This window comes from Podarcis melisellensis, assembly GCF_964234715.1.
Source record: "Podarcis melisellensis genome assembly, chromosome: 5".
In the NCBI taxonomy this organism is placed as follows: Eukaryota; Metazoa; Chordata; class Lepidosauria; order Squamata; family Lacertidae; genus Podarcis; species Podarcis melisellensis.
Window position 1 is genome coordinate 3,494,444 of NC_138537.1, and position 25,992 is coordinate 3,520,435.

The window sequence follows — 25,992 nt, forward strand, 5'->3', positions numbered from 1 at the left end:
ATTAGAATATGTTAAGATAAATTACAGGACAGAAAAGAGAGGAAGATGGAAAGGATTTGCTGAAACAGTTAACTGAAATGGAATACAAAAAAGGGAGGTGTGAGGAGGTCGCTGAAACAAGTGAATGAAAGATAAGATTTTGAAATTCTTGGATGTGTTTTTATTTGTCTTTGTTTTGTTTTGTTAAGGTTAGTGTTTATGAAGTTTTTGTTTTTGTATTGTACAGTATTGTTTTGTTTAATTTTTTTTCTTTCTTTTCTAATCTCAAAACTGTTAATAAAAATTTTAAAAAAAGAAAAAAAAGAAAATGACCGTTAAGTGTCGAGAGGATCGGAGCACCTTCACTGCGTTGCATAAAACCTATGCCAAGTGCGGAGGAAAGGCACGGCCACTTAGGTCCCTCAAACTTCTATGACAAACCTAGACAGCATCTTAAAAAGCAGAGACATCACCTTTCCAACAAAGGTCTGTATACAGTGGTACCTCAGGTTAAGTACTTAATTCGTTCCGGAGGTCCGTTCTTAACCTGAAACTGTTCTTAACCTGAAGCACCACTTTAGCTAATGGGGCCTCCCACTGCTGCCGCACTGCCAGAGCGTGATTTCTGTTCTCATCCTGAAGCAGAGTTCTTAACCCAAGGTACTATTCCTGGGTTAGCGGAGTCTGTAACCTGAAGCGTCTGTAACCTGAGCTACCATTGTAGTTAAAGCTATGGTTTTCCCAGTAGTGATGTATGGAAGTGGAGGCGGACCATCAAGAAGGCTGATCGCCAAAGAATTGATGTTTTTGAATTGTGGTGCTGGAGGAGACTCTTGAGAGTCCCACGGACTGGAAGAAGATCCAACCTCTCCATTCTGAAGGAAATCAGCCCTGAGTGCTCACTGGAAGGACAGATCCTGAAGCTGAGGCTCCAAGACTTTGGCCACCTCATGAGAAGAGAAGACTCCCTGGAAAAGACCCTGATGCTGGGAAAGATGGAGGGCACAAGGAGAAGGGGACGACGGAGGACGAGATAGTGGGACAGTGTTCTCAAAGTTGCTAACATGAGTTTGACCAAACTGCGGGAGACAGTGGAAGACAGGAGTGCCTGGCGTGCTCTGGTCCAGGGGGTCACGAAGAGGCGGACACGACTAAACGACAACAACTTCTATGAGGAGCGAGGCCATTCTTTCCTCTTTCCCGCCCTTCTCAGGCCGCGCATTTTCTTTTTCCCGCCTTTTTCCCGCCCCTCCCCCACGGCCGTTTAGCTTCGTTTCCCTCAGAAACTCCCTGCGGGCGGCCGGCTCCGCCACCGAGCCCGAAACCTGTCAGGTGACTGAGAGAAGATTGAAATAAAAATAAATAAAAAACCCTCCTTTGTTTTCGTTGCTTTAAAGAAGGCTGTGATTCTTTCCCGGACGCGAGCGCGTGAGGGGAGAGGCCGCGCACGGACCTTTGCACTTGTAGGAGTAATCGATGCTGATTCTCCCTCAACCCCCACCCTGTTCCCGCGCTTCCTTTCGTGCCCTTTTAAAATTAAATTAAAATTAAATTAAAGCTCTAAGCGGACGGCGACGTGTCCCCGCAACCCCGGAACCCATTTTTTTCCTCAGCTACGGTGGGGTTTTTTTTGGGTGGGTGGTATTAACGCCGCCCTCCTGCCTCGGAAGCTGCCGCCACAAGCGACGGTTTCCTGAGGTGGGGAGGAGGGTGGCCGGTTGTTGCTCTGCGCTTGTCATAGAAGGTAAACCGAGAACTTTCAAGGCTGTCATAGAATTGCCGACTTGGAAGGGACCCCAAGGGGTCATCTAGCCCAGCCCGCCATGACAAGAATCTGTCATAGACCCGTAGAGCGGGCAGGGCTTGCATAAGCAGATTCATTACATGGCGGGGGACGTGGTTTCTGTGCGCTGTCAGAGAAGCCCCTCCAAGACCCAAGCAGCAGGTGCTCCGAGTGTTTCTCTCCCGCCTCAGGCCAATTACAGACATGACGAGCGACCCGCGTCTAAAGGCGCGCCTGAGGCGGAAGCCCCAGCCTCAGAAAACCACCTTCATCGTACTTTTTGCTTAAAAGGCGGTTTCGCTGCTGCCTTCGGCTGCCAGCCCGTTTCAGCTGCCTGAGGTGAAGGCGGCCGACAGCCTCGCTCTTTGCCCGAAACGGTGCTTTTTGGCCGTTCGGTTTTTATTATTTTCTCTGTGTTGGGGGGGGGAGAGGTTCCCCGGCTTCCCGCGCGCGTCGGACCCGCGTCTCAGCATTCCCACGTGCAGCGGTGTGTTCGGGGCGAGCTCCGCCCAGCCGCTCCTTGAAAAGCGGGTCGCGCGCTCACGCCGCCGGTGGGCGGGGCTCCGGGCTGCCCTTTTTTTTACGCGCCTGCGCGCAACGTTCCCGGACGCCCTTTCCTTTTAGACCGAGCTGGTTGTGCTTGCGGCAAGCGCCGCGCGAGAGGGCCTGCCTGGGAAAGGTGATGCTCCGGGGGAAGCGGGTGCGTGGCCGCGGGGGAGAAGGGCTTTTCTCGGGAGGAGGGGCGGGCGGGCGGGGGGGTCTCGCGGGCGGCAGCCCCAGAGGGCGCGGGCGCGTGCTCCGCCTGGCTGGGGTCCAGGTCCATGCAAATGCCGCATGGTAGATGCACCCTTTGCAAGGCGGGGAGGTGGCGGCTTCGCACAGCCTTGCGCCCCAGACACGCTCCTTCCCTCTCCTCCTCCCATTCATTTGCCTACAGAGCTCGCTGGCGGGCGGGGAAAAAAAAAAGGTTGTGCACGAGATTTTGCATTATGCAATGGGAGAGGCTGGCTCTGGGAACTTGCGGGTGGGCGCTATCCCGTTTGCATTGCGGCCCTAAAAGGGCTCTTCGCTTAAAAAGGGCCCTTCGCCCTCGCAAGTCCCTTTCCCCCTTTTTTCCCTTTGTTAAAAGTCTCTGCGCATTTCTTGCGCCGCGGCCGATCTTCTTGTAAGCTTGCCTACGTGACATTGCTCGGCTTTGACCTTTTCTTTAGGCCGACCAGGGCTGGAGGCGTCCCTTCTCTGCATAATGTGGGGTGGGGTGAAGTAAGCGCGGGCGGGGAAGATCTCCAGGCTAATGGGTTGTTTGAGGTGGGGGGGGGGAATGCAATTTGTGGCCTTTGTAGAGCAGAGCTGAAATCGTGCTTCTCGACAGGAACAGGACCTATTACTGGGGAATAGGAAAGGTCTTGGTGGGTGGGGGTGTTTTACCGTTTACCAGTCGGAAGTATCCGGGGAGAACGTGGGGCATGTATGCGCTGCTTTTTGTATAGTTGCAGGATCCTGTCCTTAGGGATAGGAGCCCTTAGGTGAACCTCCATGGGTTTTGACTGGGGAGGGGAGCTCTACATGTGCTTGGAGCGCATGGCTGCATATTTCCTGACCTTGAAGGGATAATAACTCTGGGGGCCCAGCATGCTGGGAAAGGAAGGGGTGAGGCAACAAGCCTGCCCATTGGCTGTTACTGCTTCTCCCTCGCGGTTTCTGCCCCAGCTTGCTTATATAAAGAATAACGATGGGTTATTACAGGAGGCTCATTTTTCTTGATATTTCTGGGCCCAGGGCCTTTTACTCATTTTCGTTTAAATTCTTTGTTCTGCCCACTCATGTGCTTGTCTGCTGGTGCAGTATGACTTGCTGCTTTTTCATTAATTTTCCTCTTCCTGCCCAGTGCAGAGTTGTTGAGGAAGGCTGCCTTGTTAGGCATAGTGCCAAATACAGGGAAACCCTTGGTTCATCTAGTTTACATTGACCAGCCATGGCTCTCCAGGATTTCAGACAGGAGATTCCCCCAAATCTCTACCAGCAAGATTTATTTTGAGTTACAGATAGGTAGCCGTGTTGGTCTGCCATAGTCAAAACAAAAAAAATTCCTTCCAGTAGCACGTTAAAGACCAACTAAGTTAGTTCTTGGTATGAGCTTTCGTGTGCATGCACACTTCTTCAGATATCTGAAGAAGTGTGCATGCACACGAAAGCTCATACCAAGAACTAACTTAATTTATTTTGAGAACACTTTAAATGTATAGTGTCCATGCAGTCCAAGTTAAAAGGAGCTTCAGAAACAAATCTTGCCTAGAAGAGCTTCTGTAGAAGCTTGTGTCACCACCCTAAAGTACATCCTTAGGACATGGTTTGTGTTGCTGTGCAGATGTGGCGGACCCTTGCATCACAGGTTGATTGTGCAGTCAGACAGGTTAAGAATAGAGGAGATGGAAGGGAAGTAGTTGCAATAGTTGAGTGCCTTTAAATGAATTCCACCGTGAGTTCCCACAGAATCCCACCACACATGTAGGGCCGTTCTGATGACTTTGTGGCAAGTGGCTGCTACTGCACGCTAGAACATTATTTAATTCAACAGGACTTCTTTTAAGAAGGCAAGATTAGGATTCTTCTGTTAAACAATTACTTAAATAGTAATGGCAGCGTGATTGAGGTTTTCATGTTTTCCGGGGTTGTTTTTTTTACTGCGTATAAATGTGAAGGTGAAGGGAGGTGACACTAACCTTTGATCAGCAGAGTGCTTAGCAGCAGCAGCCATTGAGCAGGGGTGGCAAATTGTTTTAGTGCTGGTAGGATCAGGGGTAAAAGGAGGCACTGAGGGGGCAGCCTATAAGGGATTGAGCCTTAGTGTGGGTGGCAGAAGGAGCTCTTATTTGTTTTACTAGCTATAAATCCGGGGGGGGGGGGCAGCCCAGGAAGGGAGGGGTGTTGGGCGGGGCCTCACTGTGAGAGGTGGGTTGGTTTCATATATGCACTCTTAACCACAAACCTCTTACCTCATGGCTTTAATGGGAGTCTGGGGTGAGAGGCTAAACTGAAGGTGATTGAAGCCATCTATTGCCGACAGAGTGCCTTCCTGAGAGGATTACTGAGAGGTGATTTTGAGCACTTTATTGTAAATGATCAAGCAGCTAGGAACTGTGCACTTTTTAGCCTATGTGAAAAAAAATTGTGCACTTCACTAATTATAGCATATGGCATAGTACTGCCACGTGCTGCCTTCTGATTATTGTAAAATAACTGCATTGGAAATGTTTTGCATATCTGTCTCTGGTTTATTATTTGCTTTAGCTAACGGATATCAGTTAATATGCTTTAAGTATTTTATAATGAAATGTTATGTCCCTGTTACCAAAATGAATTATTTGGATTTTATATCACGTTTTGAAATAAATTAGCATTTAGATAGTTATAGTTACAATATATTGATTTGCATCTTTTTGTACTTGAGATATTTTATGCACTGTGGAAAGAAGCAGGCTAGAAATTGAAATAATAAATACGTATTTTATAAATAAAAATGGGGTGTATAGTCTGGTTGACAGTACAGTTACGCTAAACAGATCAATGCTTCCCATGTACATGAAGGTTCATGGTGAGTTGACTTGTTTTAGGACAGTTTCAACAAGCAGTTTGTGCCACCTAGTCATTGGTTTTGCTTTCTGGCACACCTTGGGCTCTGCCATTCATGGTGCCCTGTAGATACTAAAATGAAAACTTAGCCACCAATGGAAAGCCTTGGCAGTGAGCTGGTGACACACCTAGTGCTACTGTAAACATTAGTTTGTGAAGTTATAGGTAAAGTATATCTATTACTTTTCTACCTTGCCGTGAATGAAAATATGTTCTATGAGTTCTAGAACTCTTGCTTTATTCATTGTGCTGAAGACTCCTTGACTGCTATAATAGTGCAAGGTATGTTAAGATTAAATCAGGCCAAACTGGCTTGTTTAACTCCTTCATAAACTGTTAGAACAAACTGGTAATTCCAGCATATTGCAACTGCAGTGTTTCTGGCAACCCCAGAACCTACTCAAACAAGCTAAATAAGGCAGTGTGCTGAACCAGTTTGTGAATGAAATACTGAAGAACTTTATTACTTTATGTTGAGAGTAGTTCCAGATTCTTACTAGGTCAGCTTCCTGTGGCAGAATATTAAGACAGTAGAGCACAAGTGCAATTAACATATTAATTATGTGGTCCTCCACATGTTGGACTCAACAGCCCCAGCCAACCTGGGCAGTTGTCAGGGATAATGGGAGTCGCTGTCCAACAATATGGAGGGGACTACAGGTTCTTCATCACTACTTTAGGTAGATGCTTGGAATGTGGATGTGCAATAACTTAAAAGTTTAGCCTGAGGTTTGCCACTTCTGTAAGCTGTTTCTGGTTTGGTGTTTAATCATAGAATCATAGAGTTGGAAGAGACCACAAGGGCCATCGAGTCCAACCCCCTGCCAAGCAGGAAACACCACCAGAGCACTCCTGACATATTCTAGTTTTCAAGCCTCTGCTTAAAGACCTCCAAAGAAGGAGACTCCACCACACTCCTTGGCAGCAAATTCCACTGTCAAACAGCTCTTACTGTCAGGAAGTTCTTCCTAATGTTTAGGTGGAATCTTCTTTCTTGTAGTTTGGATCCATTGCTCCGTGTCCGCTTCTCTGGAGCAGCAGAAAACAACCTTTCTCCTTCCTCTATGTGACATCCTTTTATATATTTGAACATGGCTATCATATCACCCCTTAACCTCCTCTTCTCCAGGCTAAACATGCCCAGCTCCCTTAGCCGTTCCTCATAAGGCATCGTTTCCAGGCCTTTGACCATTTTGGTTGCCCTCCTCTGGACACGTTCCAGTTTGTCAGTGTCCTTCTTGAACTGTGGTGCCCAGAACTGGACATGAAGCTTAATGAAGCTCTGTGCTTGTTGATCCACTTCAGTAGCTGCAAGCATTTAACACCTACCTTACGGGGCCACCGGTGTAAAAGGTGATTCTGTGTACCCTAGTATTCCTGAAGCCGAAGTTTGAAAGGGACGTATCAGTTGCCTCCTTCTGTGGAAAACTCATTGCTTTCTACAGAAAGGTGGAGTTCATTTACTTGCTATCTAAGTGCATAGCAGCTTACCCAGTTTTCCTCGAAGCTGTTATCTTCTCTGGCCAGGCTATGGGATCATTTGCTGATGTGTAATAGCCAGAGATAGACTGTGGCTAAGCTTGACTCCTGAGCCTCATGTAACTCCAAACACAGTGCATATATATGCCTGGCACATTTTCACAACTGAGAGACTGGCCATTCTGCCATGTATTGGGACTTCTGGGGGCTGCTTCTTGCTTGATGTGTTGGATACAGCATATAGACATGCACCTTGCATCAGTTCTGAAGGTGCACGTGAACTCATATTGCTATTAGTTCAAACAAGTAAAATAGCTGCTGCCGAAATCTTATATCTTATATATTGTGCCAAGAAAAGAAGCTGTTTGAAAACACTATTCAGAACTGGTGCTGGCATTTAGAACTTTAGCATCTACCTAAATATAAAATGTCAAGATCTGAGGAAGCTTGGAAAGTCTGTGTTCAGGGACTGATTGAAGATCAAATCTTGTTGGGAGGATTGGAGGTAATAAACTAATCTGAGCCGCTTGATTCAACTGAATGAAGAGCTTGGCCTGAGAAGGATAAATGTGGGTGTAGGTTTGAGTCTTTTTACAGGTAACAGAGCCTCAGTTTAGTTTTATGTGCATGCTGCCTTTCTGCAGTGGACCATCCAGGAAGTATTTCACAATAGGCATCAAAATACAGCATTGAAAAACCCCATGTCACAACTACATTGTGTATTACAGTGGTACCTCGGGTTAGACGCTTCAGGTTACAGACTCCGCTAACCCAGAAATAGTACCTCGGGTTAAGAACTTTGCTTCAGGATGAGAACAGAAATCACACGGTGGCAGCGGGAGGCCCCATTAGCTAAAGTGGTACCTCAGGTTAAGAACAGACCTCCAGAACGAATTAAGTTCTTAACCCGAGATACCACTGTATTACAATTATTTATACCGTTCCACTCATTATACAATCATTTCAAAGCAGATTACAAGAGTCATTCAAATACATTTAGTGGTTTTTAAAAAGGCTTTCCTACAGGATAGTTGATGGTCATAGTAAGAAAAAGTCCAGCTGGATAGGCTCTTGAGATTGTTTACTAACCAATTCACACTTTGTAGCAATCTAATAAAAAAGCCAGATACAATAGTTTATTTGTATGCCGCCCATCTGACTGTGTTGTCCTAGCCACTCTGGGCAGCTCCCAACAAAAAATAGTAAAAACTCAAGACGTGACATACTAAAAAGGAAAAACCTCTCACCTCAACCATGACTACAGCTGCAGTTATTGCAGACCAAGAAAACTGGCCTGCAAAAGCATAGCAGTGGCATGTGGGATAAAGTAGCTGTGTATTGCTGAACACCAGCAAAAGATTACTAGTTAGGGCTTCTGTGAAGATTTTTCATCTTTAAGCTCCCCATTCCACCCCTAAAATAACTCAGTGAAATATGCACATAGACTTCAGGCCAAGCTTACATAGGAATTCTAAACAACAGTTTCTAAATGTAGACGTGTTAAAGGTCATCTACTCTGTATGTGACAGGTGAAGCCTGTCACAAAGAAAGTCCTTGAAAGTAGCGGGCATGGCTGCAGAACTGAGCTACTCAGGACAAAACACGAATTATACTTGTTATAAATATATATGTATATATTATTAATTTTCCAAAAACAACAATACACATTCAAACGTAAAAAAAAGAGTTGGCTTCCCCTTAGTCCCATCCTGGGTTCCGTTGTTTATCATCATACTGCATGTCCATTTTTAAATTAAAAAGTGATTGAAATTACTTAATTGTCCATTCATTAAAAGGGACGCGGGTGGCGCTGTGGTCTAAACCACAGCCTCTTGGACTTGCCGATCAGAAGGTCAGCGGTTTGAATCCCCGCAACGGGGTGAGCTCCCATTGCTCGGTCCCAGCTTCTGCCAACCTAGCAATTCGAAAGCACGCCAAAAAGTCCAAGTAGAGAAATAGGCACCAATCTGGCAGGAAGGTAAATGGTGTTTCTGTGCGCTGCTCTGGTTTTGCCAGAAGTGGCTTAGTCATGTTGGCCACATGACCCGGAAAACTGTGGACAAACGCCAGCTCCCTCGGCCTGTAAAGCAAGATGAGCACCACAACCCCAGAGCCGTCCATGACTGGACTTGCCGTATTTTTTGCCCCATAAGACGCACTTTTTTCCTCCTAAAAAGTAAGGGGAAATGTCTGTGCGTCTTAGGGAGTGAATGCCTACGGATGGCAGTGGGATCCCACTGCAGTCGCGAGCGGAGGATCCATGACTCGCCTTCCTTCCCTCCTCCGTGGCTCGCTTTGAAGCAGCAAAGTGGGAGAGGAACAGCTTACATGAGAGGAGGCTGCTGGGGTTCCTGTGTCGGGTCCATCCGGGGGGGTGCTGCCTCCTTGAGCACACACGCTAAAGAAACATACAGATCCTGTCCCTTTCACTCTCTGATATACCGGTAGTTTATTAAATAGTTTAGTACAACAGTTGATTCAGAATATCCCCCCCCCCCACACACACACACATGTTTTTCTCCTCTAAAAACTAGGTGCATCTTATGGTCAGGTGCATCTTATGGAGTGAAAAATACAGTAACTGTCAGGGGTCCTTTTAATATCCTTACAAGTACTTGAATTAGACTTGTAATTCCTGAGTTGCATGTTGCAACTTTTAAGTTCAGATGGTACTGTTGCATGGCTTCAATAGTTGCCTGGTGTCCTGTGGCATCTCTGGTAATGGGTGCCAGCTAGGGCCACTGCTTGTGGCAGCTGCCAGCATGTCCTCTTTCTGCAGGAAGAGCATCACTGACAATGGGTAACAGGTGGTAAGTGAGCCAGGTAGCCATGTTGGAAAGCTACCTACTACCTGGTGTTTATAAATGCCATTTCCTAATACTATGTGGCTCAATAAAGATAGAATGGAGTACAGTGCACCTGTATATCAAAGTGTTGCAGATAATCTGTCCGTGTGGTTGTAGAGGCCTCTAGTGGTGACTGCAGCTTTTAGTTTTCATGGGAGGAACTCTTGTGCTTTATAGATGTGGCTTTTACTGTCCTAATGAATACCTTGCTTTGCTAAAATGTCTTCAAACATCTGTGTTTCAGTTAAGTACCTGAAGGAGTGACCAGCTATGGATCATGCTAGGAAAGCAATATTTAACATGGTAAGGATGATCAAACTGCATTATCAGGTTTACTCAAATAATAAAAATTCCCTGGCCAAAACCTTGATGCACCGCTTAGTCCCTGTCTTTACATGTAGCTTGGTCTGCAAAAGCTGTTCTAGCATGCAGAGTTGGACCTGAATGGCACTCTTAATTATGGGGATGCTGTTCTGGCCTCCCAGGTGATGCTAAGCTGTAGTTCCCACCATTCTTGATGATTGGCCATGCAGGCTGGAGATAATGGGGACAGGGGGGGCACTGGCTATCTACCCCACTTTGTCACAAAGAACTGTAGATAGCCAGTTGTTCAATGGAAACAAGTATTTGTGCTTGTACGTGCCTGAAGTAGCTCCTCAACTGCTGAGCTTAAATCTAAGCCTTCCCATGCAGATTGGTCCTTAGGCGTAGAGACGCATGGGTTAATTATGACCACAGTTATGAATGAGCAGGGTCATGTCTATGTAAATGCCTTGGACTGATTATGTCATGTTCGTTAATCTCATAAGCCCAGGTCTGCAGCATCTAACTTGAGAACCGAAAATACTGCATGCTGTCCTTACCCCCCCCCCCCAAATTTTATTTTTAAGCCAAGTATGTGCGACCTTGCTTTGGATGTCATGTTTTATATATTTCTGCCTTCTTTCCTTGATTCAGTCAAGATATACAGTAGGGAAAGAACAGCCAGACTTACATTTCCTATTCTTATGTACCAGATTTTATTCCAATCTCAGATATTCAATTATTACAAAAAATTTGCAGCAAGGCTATTATATTAGCAGACTGCAGCAAAAGCAATCTTGAAAGATCAGCAAACTTGTTATGGCATAATTTTTTGTGAACTACATTCCTTTTCATCAGATGAAGTCAACCACAGCCTGCAAATTCTTAGGCCATAATAAATGTGTTAAATTTATAGTGCCATAAAGCTGTTTTACACTCTGAAGTTCTAATGGGGTGAGTGGAATTAAAGGCCTCTCTTGGTGTTATCAGTACCAACAAATAAGCTTGACTTTTTGGTGTCTTTAACATTAGCACTCTTCATTCATCTCTGATGAATTCTTTCTTCTATCTAGATTGGAGGAGAGCCCCTCTCATACACCCGCTTCAGCCTGTCCCGACAGCCAGATGGCGACAACAGTCATGTGGAAATGAAACTGTCTGCTGAAGATGAGGAAGGTATTGAAAATGGAGGAATTGACCATCTTCACACCCGACCAATAAAACCAAGGAACAACAATCGACACCTCTGCTGTGTACTTACTGGGGCAGCTCTCCTTTTCCTTATAGGTAAGATGAATAGGTGAGAAGTAAAGAGCAATTTGTGGGGGGTTTTTGGTATCTTCCAAGGCACACTGAATAATGCATTCCCTCCGGTAGGCAGAATTCAGCAGGGTTTCCTAGAAAATAAACTTGGTGTATTAAAAGTTAAAATGGTGCCACGTGGGTATTAGATCTTCTAGGGAGGGTTTACTTATGGACATATACAGGAGTATCTTCATTACAGGAAAATAAAGAAAAAATGATGCAGCAATGGTATCAAACCACAGGAATAGTCATAGACTTAAAAAAACCCACCCTGATCTCTGCTGGAATTGTAAAAAAAGTAAGAGGGGAATTTTGTCCATTGGTGGTGCTCCCGTGAACATGCTAGAAGTTCCTCTGAATTTTGAATTTCTTGGGTTTGCATATGTAAAGCCAGCATCTATTCATCAACTATTTCAATTTTACAAAGTCTGGAATACTGTACAGTTGTACCTTGGTTTTCAAACTTAATCTGTTCCAGAAGTCCATTCGCAAAGCAAGGTGTGGTTTCCCACAGAAAGTGATGCAAAATGGATTAATCCATTCCAGACTTTTAAAAACAACCCCTAAAACAGCAATTTAACATGAATTTTTCTATTTAACAAGACCAGTGATCCATAAAATGAAAGCAAACAATGTACTGCAGTCACACAATCAGTAGCTGAACTGGGTTCCACACAATCACTCACAAAAAAAGAGCCACAAAAAGGCAAAATAAATAGCAAAAACAGACAGACCTCAGCGTAACACTCAAATGGAAGTGTGGCACTCAAATTGTCAGCATAACACTCAAAATGAATGTGTAACACTCGGTGGAGCATGTTTGGTTTCTGAAAAGTTTGCAAACTGGAACACTGCAGTGTTTGGGTTTCAAGTTGTTTGAGTACCAAGGCGTTTGAAAACCAAGTTACCACTGTATTTGTGTATAGCATATTGCATTTTATTTTGTACAGTGGTACCTTGGGTTACAGACGCTTCAGGTTACAGACTCTTCTAACCCAGAAATAGTACCTTGGGTTAAGAACTTTGCTTCAGGATGAGAACAGAAATTGTGGCGCGGCGGCAGCAGGAGGCCCCATTAGCTAAAGTGGTGCCTCAGGTTAAGAACAGTTTCAGGCTAAGAATGGACCTCCGGAACGAATTTACCCGAGGTACCACTGTATTGGTTTTTTATTTGTAAACCACCTTGAGGTTTGTTTGTTTTTAAGAAAGGTGGTATATAAACTAAGTTCATTGAATAAATCTACACAAACAGGATTCCTGATTGGCTATCTGAGTTTCCGTGGAAGGATACAGGCAATGAAAAGTGAAGATGCTGTTGAAGCATGCCATGGCTATCAGTGCTCAACTGAGCCTGAAGATGACACACCGGAACCAGAACCTGTGCTATACTGGAGTGACCTTAAAAGCAAGTTGTCGTCCAGGCTGCGCTCTGCAAGTTTCAGAGATAAATTTGGGTAAGCTTTTTTAGAAACCTTCTCAAAAATCCTTTCTGAAAGAGCATTTCAGTAGACTCAAAATAATGCCTGTCTGCAATGCTTGGCTTCTGGAAACTTAACTGGAATACCTCTGTGTTCAGGTTTGGTCAGAAAGATGCTGGCAGTCCAGGAGATGAGAACCTAGCCAATATCATTCATCAAGAGTTTGAGAAATCCAAGTTGGATAAAGTCTGGAATGATGAGCACTACGTCAGGCTGCAGACCCCAGGGTATGTGCTTCTTCAGTTCTTCATATCAGAGCTCCTCTGGTCGGTCTCAAACATTAGAGCTGATTCTATATGAAGCTGTCAACAAGGTGTCTGCAGTATAACTTGGTTGGCAGATCTTCTGAGAATTAACCCAATGTGGAAAGCCAAAATACAGGAAGTGAATATTCACATATTAGAAAAGAACAGGCTTCCTGTCTAGTAAGGTCCGGGTTCAAATTGATCTTAAGGCTGTGATTTCTGCTGTTGTCCTCCTGGTCCTAGGGTAGTGGTCACAAGGTTAGCTGTAACCAGTAAAAACTAGCACAGGCTTGCATTTCAAAGCTCCCCAAAGAGTGATAGTTAGATGGTCCAGGATATGTGCAGCCCTTAGTTGTGTAACTGGGACCAAAAACATTTTAAAATTCTGTGTTAACACTCTGATTGACTGCTGTTATTCTTCTTTCTTAGATCTCCGAATGTAGTTTCCCTGGAACAGCCAAGTGAATCTGTGGAGACTCCTCAAGCTTACGTAGCATACAGTGAAAGTACAGAGGTTTCTGTAAGTTGGCTTGGCTTGTTAGGTACCTGAAGTTCTGCTTTCAACATAGTGGCATGCTAGTTTGTACATTAAGTAAAACTTGCTTTGGCCAGTAAGCTGGTTTGCAATGGTCTAGACCAGGCATCCCCAAACTTCGGCCCGCCAGATGTTTTGGACTACAATTCCCATCATCCCTGACCACTAGTCCTGTTACCTAGGGATCATGGGAGTTGTAGGCCAAAACATCTGGAGGGCCACAGGTTGGGGGTGCCTGGTCCAGACCCATGGCTCCCAATGTGGGGCACATGCCCTACAGGGGGGCAGTTTGATTTTTAAGAAGGGCAATTCGAGAATGAGTTATTTACAGTTAATGGCCTTTTAGGCTTCCTCCACATGAACCATTCACTTTTTGAATAATAAGAATTATATGTTGGGTGGCGGGCATCAGGATTTTAGAGATGTTTTAGGTGGGACATAGCCAAAAAAACGGTTTGGGAAACACTGGTCCAGACTTAACTCGGTGTGTTACCTGAAAACAAAACTTCATCTTTAATGTCGCCTATATAAGTCAGTGGGCATGTGTAGCGTGTAGAACACTAGTCCTAACTCACGTCAAGAAGTGGATACAATCAAGCAAGGTCTCTAGGCCTTAGGAAATATTCCAAGCACACTGTTACTCTTTCTGTTGGGCCAGGGGTTGGACCTTATGCTCTGCTTAGACAATTGGTTGGCTACATTTTCTCAGTCATGCTGCCTGAGATGCTTTAAGATCTCTGGGGATGAAACAGGAACCGTTCTTCATCGTAGCTCAGGAAGGTGTCTCCAATGTGAAATCTTGTGGTCTGGTTGAAAGGAGGTGCAGCAAGATTAGTTTGCCGCTTAATTGCTCTTTTATAGGGAAAACCTGTTTATGCCAACTATGGGCGCAATGAAGACTTCTATCTACTGCTGCAGAAAAATGTCAACTTAACTGGAACAGTGATCCTTGTGAGAGCTGGAGAAATTGCTTTTTCTGAAAAAGTAAGTTTTCTTCTCTTAAGACAGGACCAGTAAAGATGCTGCATGATAAAGGAATTTGTAGGGAGCCCGTGCTGGCTCTTCCAGTTCCGTGTTCAACTCCCATCTCTTTTGCACGTGTCACGAATGCTCAGGACTCACAAGCTGGCACTGTCTCCAGAATGGACATGCAACAGACACCATCCCCTGAGCCAAATTGAACTCTATGATCTACCTGGTGCTTCCCAGGTCGTTCTTGTGCTCTGCAAAAAAACAGTCTGGCCACTACTCAATAAAAGCATATGTGCCACTGTGGTGGTGAATGGACAAAAGCATGGAAAAATGACTACATGGTGGGCTGTAGAGCTTTTATAGATACTGGGCATTGGTCACAGTGGAATGGCTCTACTAATTGACCAGTTCCATTTAATATTTTACTGTTTTCTTTGGCACAAACCTGCTAATAAATATGCTAAACGCCCCCTCCTAGGTGGCAAATGCCAAGAAGATGGGTGCTGTAGGAGTCTTGATATATCCAGATCCACCTGAATATGAGAAAAATGGAGAGAGCTATTCCCAATTTGGACACGTGAGTGGTTTCCTATACCTCCTTGGCTGAATGTGGGCGCCTCTTCTGCAGGCTTCCTAGATGGATTCTGGTGCCTGCCTAGCACAGCAAATGAAAGACAAAGACAAATAGCTTCCTCTTGAGCAAACAGAGGCATAATCCCACCCTTTTAACTTGTGAATGCCCTGAAATAGACCTGTTTGAACTGCTTTTTGGTCTCCATTTTTCATATAATTACTGGATTTTTGCCTTGGCAGGCTCACCTTGGGACAGGAGACCCTTTTACTCCTGGATTTCCGTCTTTCAACCATACTCAGTTTCCCCCAGTTGAATCCTCAGGCCTCCCACGCATTCCAGTACAAACCATTTCAATCTCTGCTGCAAAAAAAATATTCAGGTAAACAAACTCTCCCTTCAAGCTAATGATAGAGTCAGTACCCTTTCTCAAGAGCTACTGTTGCCAGATTTAAGGGTGATACGCCGTTTTAAAAAAACCCAAATCAGAGCAGCCCCCCCCCCAAAAAAACCCTCACTTTCAAAAACAGATTGAAGTTTACTGGATTAAAGCTGCTATAATGCCTGGCAAAAATGTGTTTGCCTGGCACCTGAATGATAGCAATGTCACATATTCCCAGCTAGGAATTCCCACAACATAGCAGCATTTGGAGGAGAGGGACGGCCTCCTTCCTGTCAAGTTACTCTTTGCACTCTGCTAGGGAGAAGCTGTAATGCTCTGTAGCTGGTTGGAAGTAGGTGCCTCCCTATAGTCCAAAGCTGCTGACTGTGATCTGAGGAAGTTTTGTGCTTTCTAGGAGCTATCTCTGGTTACCTCTACCAGTACAGTGGTGCCCCGCAAGACGAACGCCTCGCAAGACGGAAAACCCGCTAGACGAAAGGGTTTTCCGTTTTGGGGGCGCTTCGCAAAACGAATTTCCCTATGGGCTTGCTTCGCAAGACGAAAATGTCTTGCGAGTTCCTGCGGGTTTCCCCCCCTTTTTCTAAGCAACTAAGCCGCTTATCAGCTGATCCGCTAAGCTGATAAGCCGCTAAAAACCGCTAATAGCGCTAATCCGCTAAGCTGTCAATGGGCTTGCTTCGCAAGACGAAAAAACCGCTATACGAAGAGCCTCACGGAACGGAACGGAACACTGTAGAAATAAACAGTGTGTTAGGCCCAGTAAAGCTGCTTGCTGAATTCCTTTTGTGATTTAAATCACCAAGAGTCCAGAATTTGGCTATTAGGACTGTCATTTCAGGAGGACCTTGGTAGGAGGCGCTGTGTGCTTCCAATAACTAGTTTTCCCTCTTTTCAGCGCTATGAATATACCAGACTGTCCAGATTCATGGAAAGGAAATCTCGGTGATTACAAGCTTCGGTCAGATTCTCATGGAAGAAGTGTGACGCTGCGGGTGAACAATGAGCTTGTGGAAAAGAAAATCCTAAACATCTTTGGTGTGATCAAAGGCTTTGAGGATCAAGGTAAAAGCTTTGCCAATCTCTTGCAGATGTGAAAGGGAAGGATTGGTGTCCCTTAGTTCATTCCTTACCATTTCGTGATTCAGAGCTCCCTCATGGCGTTGGGAGGGATCCTGATGGGCATTCGGCCTACTCTGCAAATGATCTACAGAGATGCTGTGTGGGCAGCATGCCAGACTGCTTGCCCAGCCTGTGTTCAATAACAGAGCACATTCCAGACTCACAGGGTAATGATACTTGTAATGGAAATACTGCAGGATGACTAACATAAAGCAGCCTAGCAAGATGCTCCATTGAATGCATTATGCCTGTTTGGTAGTGAAATAGGTGGCTAAGAGATACTGAAACGCATCCACACATTGCAGTTTGGTGCTGTTGAGCAGAAGAAGGTTGCGCTGCATAATATACTAGGATAATGGCATTGGCTAGTCCCCAAGTCTTCAGCTGACTTAGTTGCAAGGAGCTGGTGTGCATCATAACACAGTGTGTGTTAAGCATACCCTTAGTTCTCCATCCTGCGATTCTGATAGAGGCTCTAACGGTTGATCCCTGTCTTGCAGATCGGTATGTAGTCATTGGAGCCCAGCGTGATTCCTGGGGGCCTGGAATCGTAAAGGCTGGTGTAGGAACCAGCCTGCTTCTGCAGCTTGCCAAAGCACTCTCTGACATCGTGAAACTTGGTAAGGAGATTGGCACTGAGCATCTACAAAAGGGATTCTTCGGCATGAATCTAGAGCTGGATACAGTAGTTGTCCCCTCTCCTCTTTGCAGATGGGTACAAGCCGCGCCGGAGTATTGTGTTTGCCAGTTGGAGTGCAGGAGCCTTTGGAGCTGTTGGTGCCACAGAATGGCTGGAGGCAAGTTCGGCTCCAATGTATTGGTCAGTTCAGAACAGCCAAATCACGCAAATAGCTAATTGCTGCTGTTCCTTTACTCTCTTCAGGGCTATTCCTCATCTCTCCACATGAAGGCGGTTGCGTATATCAACTTGGATGCAGCAGTTTCGGGTAACTGTCATTAAAGATTGCATGTGATAGAGGGCGTTCCCTGTAAATTTAATACTGTAAATGTGATTTGATGATTAAGTTGGATAATATAAACTGGATAAATGTGTACAACAGATTACTCCAAAACAATCTTAAGAAGGGTGAGTGTGTTTGCGTTACACATAAAAAATAAACAATCCTGGTCATTTTCTAGACTAGACTGGCGCAAAAGACTGAGGGCACTAAACTCTTGGTTTCTTTTGCTCATTGGACTAAAAATGCACTTTGAGGCTAAACTTCCCTTGGAGATCTTTGCCACTTTGATTTACTGAAATTCAGCCACTTGGGGTAGGGGCTGTGGCCTTTAACTGTTCCATAGAACTAACTTCCATAAGAACCTAAGAAGAGTCTGCTGGATCAGGCCAGTGTCCCATCTAATCCAGCACCCCATGTAAAGAAAATGTAGGTGGAAAGGCATTGGAAGTTGTAAGATGAAAACCTACAAATGCTCCTGCTACAACCTCATTATTATGGGAGCATCATGCAAAAATACTGTGGGACATGAATCTTGTCCCTTACAGTCACATCAGAGTTGCACCCTCCTTACTTCCTTAAGGTATTAGTTGAGAAGCATTTAGTGTTCTTGTTTCTTAGTTTTTTGCAAAAAGGAAAAAAACTCAGCTTCCTTTCACCTGAGGTATGTAACTAGTGCTTGCAGATAAACACCGCCTCTCCATCCCAAAGGCTGATAATGATGATGTACTTCGTTGAAATTAAAATGGAAGTGAATATGTATAGCCACAGTCCATAGCTGCACTGCAGATCATCAGTCCATCTCAGTAGGCCTTGAACTAATACTTTTAAATTGTACCCCACAGGCTCGAAGGACTTCAGGTTCTCTGCCAGCCCCATGTTGAAAAGGTTGTTGGAAGATGCAGTCACAGGGGTGAGTATCGTCTCTTGAAAGTTCCAGGCAGTGACCTGGAGAAGCTGAACCATAAACTTGGTACTGGGGCCATGTTCTGTTCCCCCGCACAGAGGGTCTTCATCAAAAGCTCAAGAAACACTCCACAGCCATATGTATGAATCTTGCTACCTCAAGCTCTTTGATGGCAAAAGTGGCTGGGAATACTTGTTGATAACAAAGCATCCTTCAGAATTTTGCAGAACACTAGAGTCTTTAGACCAGTGTTTTTCAACTTTTTTTGGGCAAAGGCACACTTGTTTCATGAAAAAAATCACGAGGCACACCACCATTAGAAAGTGTTAAAAAATTTAACTTTGTGCCTATATTGACTATATATAAAGTAATTCTCTTGAATAGGAATCAAATAAACACAAAGAAAGTATCTTATAATTACTTCATTATGAAATAGTAAGTAAACAGAAATGTGAAAAATTATAAAATACTTTATTTTTAAATCTTTCGAATTTTTCCCACGGCACACCAGGAAACATCTCGCGGCACACTAGTGGCTGAAAAACACTGCTTTAGACGAAGGGGTGGAAGACTGTACTTTATCTGGAGAAGGTTTTATTGAAATGTGCATCTTTTATTCACTTTTAGATTACTGTGTCGTCAACTGATCTTCGTTCCACTTTGGCCAGAAAAGAGTAAGTGTTGTTACAGACGGGTAGCTGCGGTGGGAAATCCTTTTGGTCCTGGTAGTATAACGTAAGGTTACCAGACATCCCCATTTCCCAGGAACATTCCCCAGATTTACAAATCAGTCCCCATACAAAATCCATTGAAGCTGAAAAGTGTCCCCGGGTTCATTGAAAAATATCTGGTAACCTTAGTATAACGACCTGTAGTACCTGCTTTGTTCCATCCGCAGCAGATGGGCATCAGTTTTGCTTCTTCTGCCCATCTCCAAGGCTGCCTTGAGATCTGGCATAAAAAAAGATGTCAATTTAAATCATCAGAACATTGGTCTTACCTTGCCAGTCCTTTTTCTTGGGTAACAGGGCAGGCATATGACAATAACTTGGTTGTTGAATGCTTTGGTACTTGTACCAAACCTGGTACAAGTGACACCTGGAAGTGAATGTTCGGGTTTTTGAACTTTTTTTGGAAGCCAAATGTCCGATTGGGCATCCACAATTGTTTCCGGTGCGCCTGCGCAATCGGAAGCTGTGCCTTGGGTTTCCGAACATTTTGGAAGTCAAAACAGACTTCCAGGACGCATTCTGTTCAAAAACCAAGGTACAGCTGTACAAACTTTTGCAACCCAAAAAGCGAGAAATAGGCTCTTACCAAAAGCTAGAAATGTGCTCTCAGCAAAAGCTGAACTGTGTACCTTGCAGTGACCTTGGGATTCTGTTTGGCTTTTCTAACCTCTGCTGAAGTATATGACTCTTCACTGCTGAGCAAAGCAGCTGAAAACTTCTCCTTTTGCAGGGTCCCGTTTCGTATTGATGACGCAGCCTTTCCTTTTCTGTCCTACTCGGGGATACCATCTATTTCATTCCGGTTCTGTAATGTAAGTTGGTTAATGCTGTTCTCCTTTCCTGGCCCAAGCTCATCTATGTGCTACCTCTTGAAAATTATCTATTGGCCACAGCAGGGCACAATACCTACTCTTGGGAGAATTTGACTGGAGCAGTCAGTTATGCAGAAGGCCCATTCAGATTTTAAAATGTAAGCCAAATCATGGAGGCAAGTTGTAGCCACCTCCTGAATTTGACCCTACACTGGCTTGCATCCTAGACCTCATTTGTTGAGAGCCACCCTGAGGAATTAGGAAGAAAAGTAATTGTTCGGTACTTTGTGACACACCGTTGGACCTAATAAAAATACCCTGCCCCTGCAGCTTTTCTTTTACTTTTGCAGTGGTACTTCGGGTTACATACACTTCAGGTTACAGACTCCGCTAACCCAGAAATAGTACCTTGGGTTAAGAACTTTGCTTCATGATGAGAACAGAAATCGTGCGGCGGCAGCAGGAGGCCCCATTAGCTAAAGTGGTGCTTCAGGTTAAGAACAGTTTCAGGTTAAGAACGGACCTCCAGAACGAATTAAGTTCTTAAGCCGAGGTACCACTGTAATTTACAAGAACCTGCAATTTTATGTCTTCTGAATGTGGAAGACTTGCTAGGACAATGTGAAGTATTTCAAATGCATGAGAGAAACCATTTGGGAAGTGTGGAGCACCAGGCAAAGAATCTTACTCTGTTTACTTCTTGCAGGATGGGAAAGAGTATCCCTTCCTTGACACCCAGTTAGACAATCTGGAGAGCCTGATGAAGCGTTTCAGCGCCCCCTATGAAGCGGAAAATACAATCCGCAAAGCAGCTGAAATCGCTGGCCGTATAGCTCTGAGGATGACGCATGACCACGAACTGTACCTGGACTACGAGAGCTACAATAACAAGCTGCGTGACTTTATAGGGAAGATAATTCCGTACCGGAAAGAGATGCAGGTAGTGCAAAATACCAAGAGGTGCTGGGGAAGTGGGTTTTTTTTTCGGGTTTGCAGTGGCGTGCCTGGTCTTGCGGCAGCGCTTGTGGTGTTCACAGTGGTTTCTTGCAATGTAAATGCTTCTGGCACTGGGTAGAGTTAATGGAGACAAATGTCTATAGGGATAGATGTTCATCAGTAGTGGATCAGTGGGGACCACCAACAGCAGGTTGTATTGTGTACTTATTTGGGCCCAAACAGGAGAGCTGCTATTCAAGACTCCAGCCTGGTTTAAGGCCCTTGTAGTGTTCAGCACAGGAGGGGAGGATTCCTAAAGGAGCATAAGGGAGAAAATTGTTCTTTTACCACCCATTTCAAATATTGCATAAAAGTCTTGCCTACTGTCTTCGCTTGCAGAATATGGGCTTGGGCCAACAGTGGCTGATGGTTGCCCGTGGAGACTTCAACCGAGCTACAAGCACCCTGACACAAGATATCAGAAACACCGACCTCACCAACAAGGCTGCTTGTCGTGCTTTGAATGACAGGATCATGAAAGTGAGTTGTTTCCCTTCCTCCCCAAAGGGGTGAGAATCCTAAGGGAGCCTTTTCTGAGAGATTTTGTAAACCCTGATGGAGTGAATAGCAGAAGAACCTGATGACCGGTTGGAATCTGATCAATCCCTGTGCAAATTACAGTGACAAGGCTAAGAGCCCAAATACGTGATAACCAAAAGCTAGGAGTAGTCAACTCTGTACATGGTCCCTCTGGTCTAATCAGCTAGTAGTCTAGAATCCATTAATATTGATCATCTTTCTTTATGTTGTAGAATGTAGGTAGAAATATAGATATATAAAAGAACACAAATTGTCACTGCATCTTTCTGTTGGTTTGCCTAAGAAGGTAGATTTCCAGCGGGGGCACTGAGTAATTTCTTTTCTGAAAAGGAGGCGGTAGGCCAAATGTTGGGAACCTCTGTGTTAGTGGATCTGTACATATGTATCTTTACTTCAAAGACCAGAATAACTGTCTAGAGTACGATAGTAAAAAGGTAAAGGGACCCCTGACCATTAGGTCCAGTCGCGGACGACTCTGGGGTTGCGGCACTCATCTTGCTTTATTGGCCAAGGGAGCTGGTGTACAGCTTCCAGGTCATGTGGCCAGCATGACTAAGCCGCTTCTGGTGAACCAGAGCAGTGCACAGAAACGCCATTTCCCTTCCCGCCCGAGTGGTACCTATTTATCTACTTGCACTTTGATATGCTTTCGAACTGCTAGGTTGGCAGGAGCAGGGACCGAGCAACGGGAGCTCACCCCTCACCGGGATTCAAACCGCTGACCTTCTGATCAGCAAGCCCTAGGCTCTGTGGTTTAGACCACAGTGCCACCCGCGTCTAGAGACAAACACTTTGAACTGTGGGAGAGGAGTTTTTCCCTTACCCGGGGACTTGAAAAAGCTGCTCTGCTGGGAGAAGGAAATGTCTGAAGACTCTGCTGGGGCTCCGCATACTCTGCTGGTTTCCACAAGTCACCAGCAATTCAGAGGGTGTTTCCACTTGTCAGGGTTGCCTAATCCCAGAGCTCTTTTTCACTTGTGATTGTTTCTCTCTCTCTCCTTTTAAGGTGGAGTACAACTTTCTCTCTCCGTACCTCTCTCCAAAAGACACTCCTCTCCGGCACATCTTCTTTGGTTCTGGCTCCCATACTCTCCAGGCGTTGCTGGACCACTTGGGTCTCTTGAAGACAAACAGGAGCGCCTTCAATGAAGATTTGTTCAGGAACCAGCTTGCTCTGGCAACCTGGACAATCCAGAGTGCTGCTAATGCCCTTTCTGGTGACATCTGGAACACAGACAATGAGTTTTGAGAAAGTTGAAAGCTACCATTAATTCTGAAGTACAGCAACAGGGAACCCCTTCCTTTTCAACTAGTAGCACGTAACAAAGTCCCCTTAGGCCTTCAGAGGATTTTTAGTTGTCCAGGCTGAAACTTGAGCAATTCCAAGCAAGTTAAAATGTCCTGACCCAGAGAACATAGATGTATGTAGATTCACCTTTTAAAATGTGCTGGCCTCTCTAACCCAAAATTTGAGAGGGCTGATCTTGGGCTGAGTAAAGCATTTCTTCCAAGAGAGGCACACAAAGCAACCCATAGCATTGAACTCATAAGAATTGTAAGGGCTCTTGGATTCTTATGAATTCAACCTGACCTCCCAGACTCTTCTAACACAAAGTTGCTGTGTGTCTTGTGAGCCTAAAAGCTCCCACGTCTTTAATCCTATTAGGAAGTATCTCCCCTGGGTAGAGAAGCTCTTCCACAGACCCCTTGGCCTCTGGGATACAGCCAACACACCTTGACGTAAGATCTGTCTAGCAGGGAATGAAAATGAAACCTTTCGCCTTCCCAATAGGAATTGAGAGAGTCCCAGATGAAATTCTCCTGTGACTTGCTCCTTTCCGCACTAAGGAAGGCCACGCCAAAGAAATGAAGGCTCTAGTACCTTGAGTGGCCCTGGGGTACTATTTAAAAGCTAAAACGATAACCGTTCCTCCTACGAGGAGACTGGTTGTACTCAAGCCCTTGCAGTGAGGCCTTTTCAGTAAACGACAAGTCTCTTGGCCTAGTCTTAACTTGCAGCACTTGTTTGAGAGACTGACTCTGCAGACTTTGGTATCGAGGTATTTATTTATTTATTTATCAGTGGCAGTGTTCACTATAAATGGTATTTGTTTTTTCTACAGAATATAATTATCGGAAGCAGTGACTTCCATAATTATGACAGTTATACTGTCGTTTTTGATAAAGCAGCATCTGCTAGTACAATCCAACCATGATAACTGGAATTTTTTTGCCACCAAGCCTTCAGTGTTCTGCAACAGCACCATCCCTTCGGGAGATTATTTGGGATTCCGGAGGGTAGGGACATCGTCTCATCTCTTGGAGCATGCAGTCCAAGCGGGTGAGGGGGAGTCCCGGGAAGTGTCACTCTTGCTTTTCACTCTCAGAAGGTAGAGCGAAAGCTGTGAGACGCACCTTCTGCCGGACCCTTTCAATGAAAAGCTTCCTTTGACGGGGTGCAACCAGTATGTGATGGGGATTTCCTTCAGTAGATCTGGAACCCCATCATTTGGGCTTTCTATCAGTCCTCTGACTCCTGGTTGTGTTTCAGCTGATGCAAACCATTGCAGGCTTGTGTTGAGCTGTGCTTGACTCCAACAGCAGCTCTTGTGCAGAACTTCCAGCACTGCGATGTATCATGAGAACTTGGGTCACATTATCGGGAGCAGTGTCTCCCATAATGTTAAAGAACAAGGTAGTTTTTGCCTACCACAGTGTTGTATCGGAGGCAGTGACCTCCATATGTTGCACTAAGGGTGTCTTAATTATCGGGGACAGTGTTTCCCATAATTTTTTTGTAAATGCTCACCATGCAATAACACCTGCAGAGCATGATCGTTAGTATCTAACATGTATATTCAAACATCTGCAACTGTCTGTCTTTGTCTGGTCTCACTTTGTGCTGGATGCAATAACTACTTGAGTGGCTCTTGCCACGCTGTGGGCAAGGCCAGGGTAGTAATTGGCTGCCACAAGTAGTTTTATATTGCTGAGAACCTTGGAGACGACTGAGCAGTGGGCTTTTGCTGACTCTTGGTGAAGCCTGACCCTTCTTTCTCTTCTTTTTTGTTCAAATCTACTTCTAAGACTTCAAGAAATGGCTGGATGAATGTATATAAGAGTTGCTTATGGCTATAAAGAAATTTGTGTTAAAATGTGGGTGTCGGTTGGGAATGCTTCAAGAGCTTGAGTGGATGATTCTGATCAGTTGCTTGCACTGAAATAACTGAATCTACTGTGATTGTTGCACTTCACTTTTTTTTTTACTTGGCTTCTGGTACAAAAATCTGGTTCATACATCTGTGGGAACATCCCTTTAGATATTCCTCAGCAGAAACAAGTTGTGTATTCTGGCTCTCCAAAGACTCAGGCTGATAAAGATGCTCTCCATACTATTCATAAGTGCTGCTTTTAAGGCTCTTTGCTTAAATGAGCAGCTTCCGCACACTGGGATTTCATGCTTTGTGCTGGAGAAAGCTTGATGAGCTGGGCACAAGGATGGATGTGTTCTTGTAAAATCTCTTCCACGTTGTAATTCTGTTTACCCCAGCTTTACCCAACTTGGTAGTGCCTGCAGCTACAGGGACTCATGGGGATTGTAGTTTAAAAACAGCTGGAGGGCAAGAGCAGGTTGGTTAAAGCTGGTGTAGATAAAAGTCAATTACATTTCAAACCTTTTGTGTGTGAAAGTGAAAAAAATCTAGCTTGGTAATTTCCCATGCGTGGTTTTCTTTCCTCCATTTCATGAGGCCTGTGAATGCTAGGTCATCAAAGTAGTGGCGGTCTTCCCATAGCGCTGCATGCATCTTGGGTGGGTAATAAAGCGTAGACATAGTTACTGGGGAAATTGGACTGAATCTCAAATATATAAGCTCTGTGTATCTCTGAAAATTGTGTTTTGTGCTGTTGTGCTATGAGATTAATTAGAGTTGGGGGTTGTAATCTTGGTGTTATGGCTGATGAGAACTGCAAGACTTGACTGTCAATAAAGAACAAGGAAGACTTGACTGTGAAGTGGTTTATTAAGCTTCGTTAGTGGACATGCAAGTTCCTAGGAAGCTGCTAATTACCAGCCTGTTCTGTGGCCTGCCCAGAAATAAAAAGTGCAGACCACATTTTGAGTGTGCTTGAGATCCCTACCAGTTAGTTAGTTTGATTAGGAATTTCCTGTCTAGCCCAAACTGTACTAAGGGCATTGTGAACCTGAGAATGCCGTTTCAAAGCGAATTCAGTTCCATTTTTATCTGAGTAGAGTCCGTGTATGAAAAGGCATAACCTCACTGCATATTACAAACTGGCATGAACAATCCATACCAACTCCATTATGTAAAGGCCAATCGTCGGGCTCATCCTTGCATAGATTCCCCACCTCATAGCAGCTTAGAGAGGTTTTTGC

The 25,992-nt window shown here is 44.8% G+C and overlaps 1 protein-coding gene across 3 annotated transcripts; it reads left to right on the top strand.

Moving 5' to 3' along the window:
- Positions 1-1,633: 1,633 nt before the first annotated feature.
- On the top strand, positions 1,634-25,603 carry TFRC (transferrin receptor). Of its 3 annotated transcripts, none has more exons than XM_081910953.1 (19): positions 1,634-1,723; positions 9,965-10,023; positions 11,097-11,310; positions 12,581-12,782; positions 12,905-13,033; positions 13,481-13,571; positions 14,448-14,570; positions 15,037-15,135; positions 15,372-15,511; positions 16,428-16,594; positions 17,152-17,271; positions 17,363-17,448; positions 17,535-17,598; positions 18,456-18,523; positions 19,145-19,191; positions 19,979-20,060; positions 20,767-21,000; positions 21,396-21,536; positions 22,603-25,603. In XM_081910953.1, exons 2-19 carry the CDS (start codon positions 9,991-9,993, stop codon positions 22,843-22,845), a joined length of 2,283 nt encoding a protein of 760 aa, XP_081767079.1. In that variant the 5' UTR covers positions 1,634-1,723; positions 9,965-9,990; the 3' UTR covers positions 22,846-25,603. The 3 variants fall into 3 exon arrangements, with proteins under 3 accessions (XP_081767079.1, XP_081767077.1, XP_081767078.1); XM_081910951.1 differs by lacking the exon at positions 1,634-1,723 and adding an exon at positions 2,314-2,441; XM_081910952.1 differs by lacking the exon at positions 1,634-1,723 and adding an exon at positions 4,714-4,857.
- Positions 25,604-25,992: the final 389 nt, after the last annotated feature.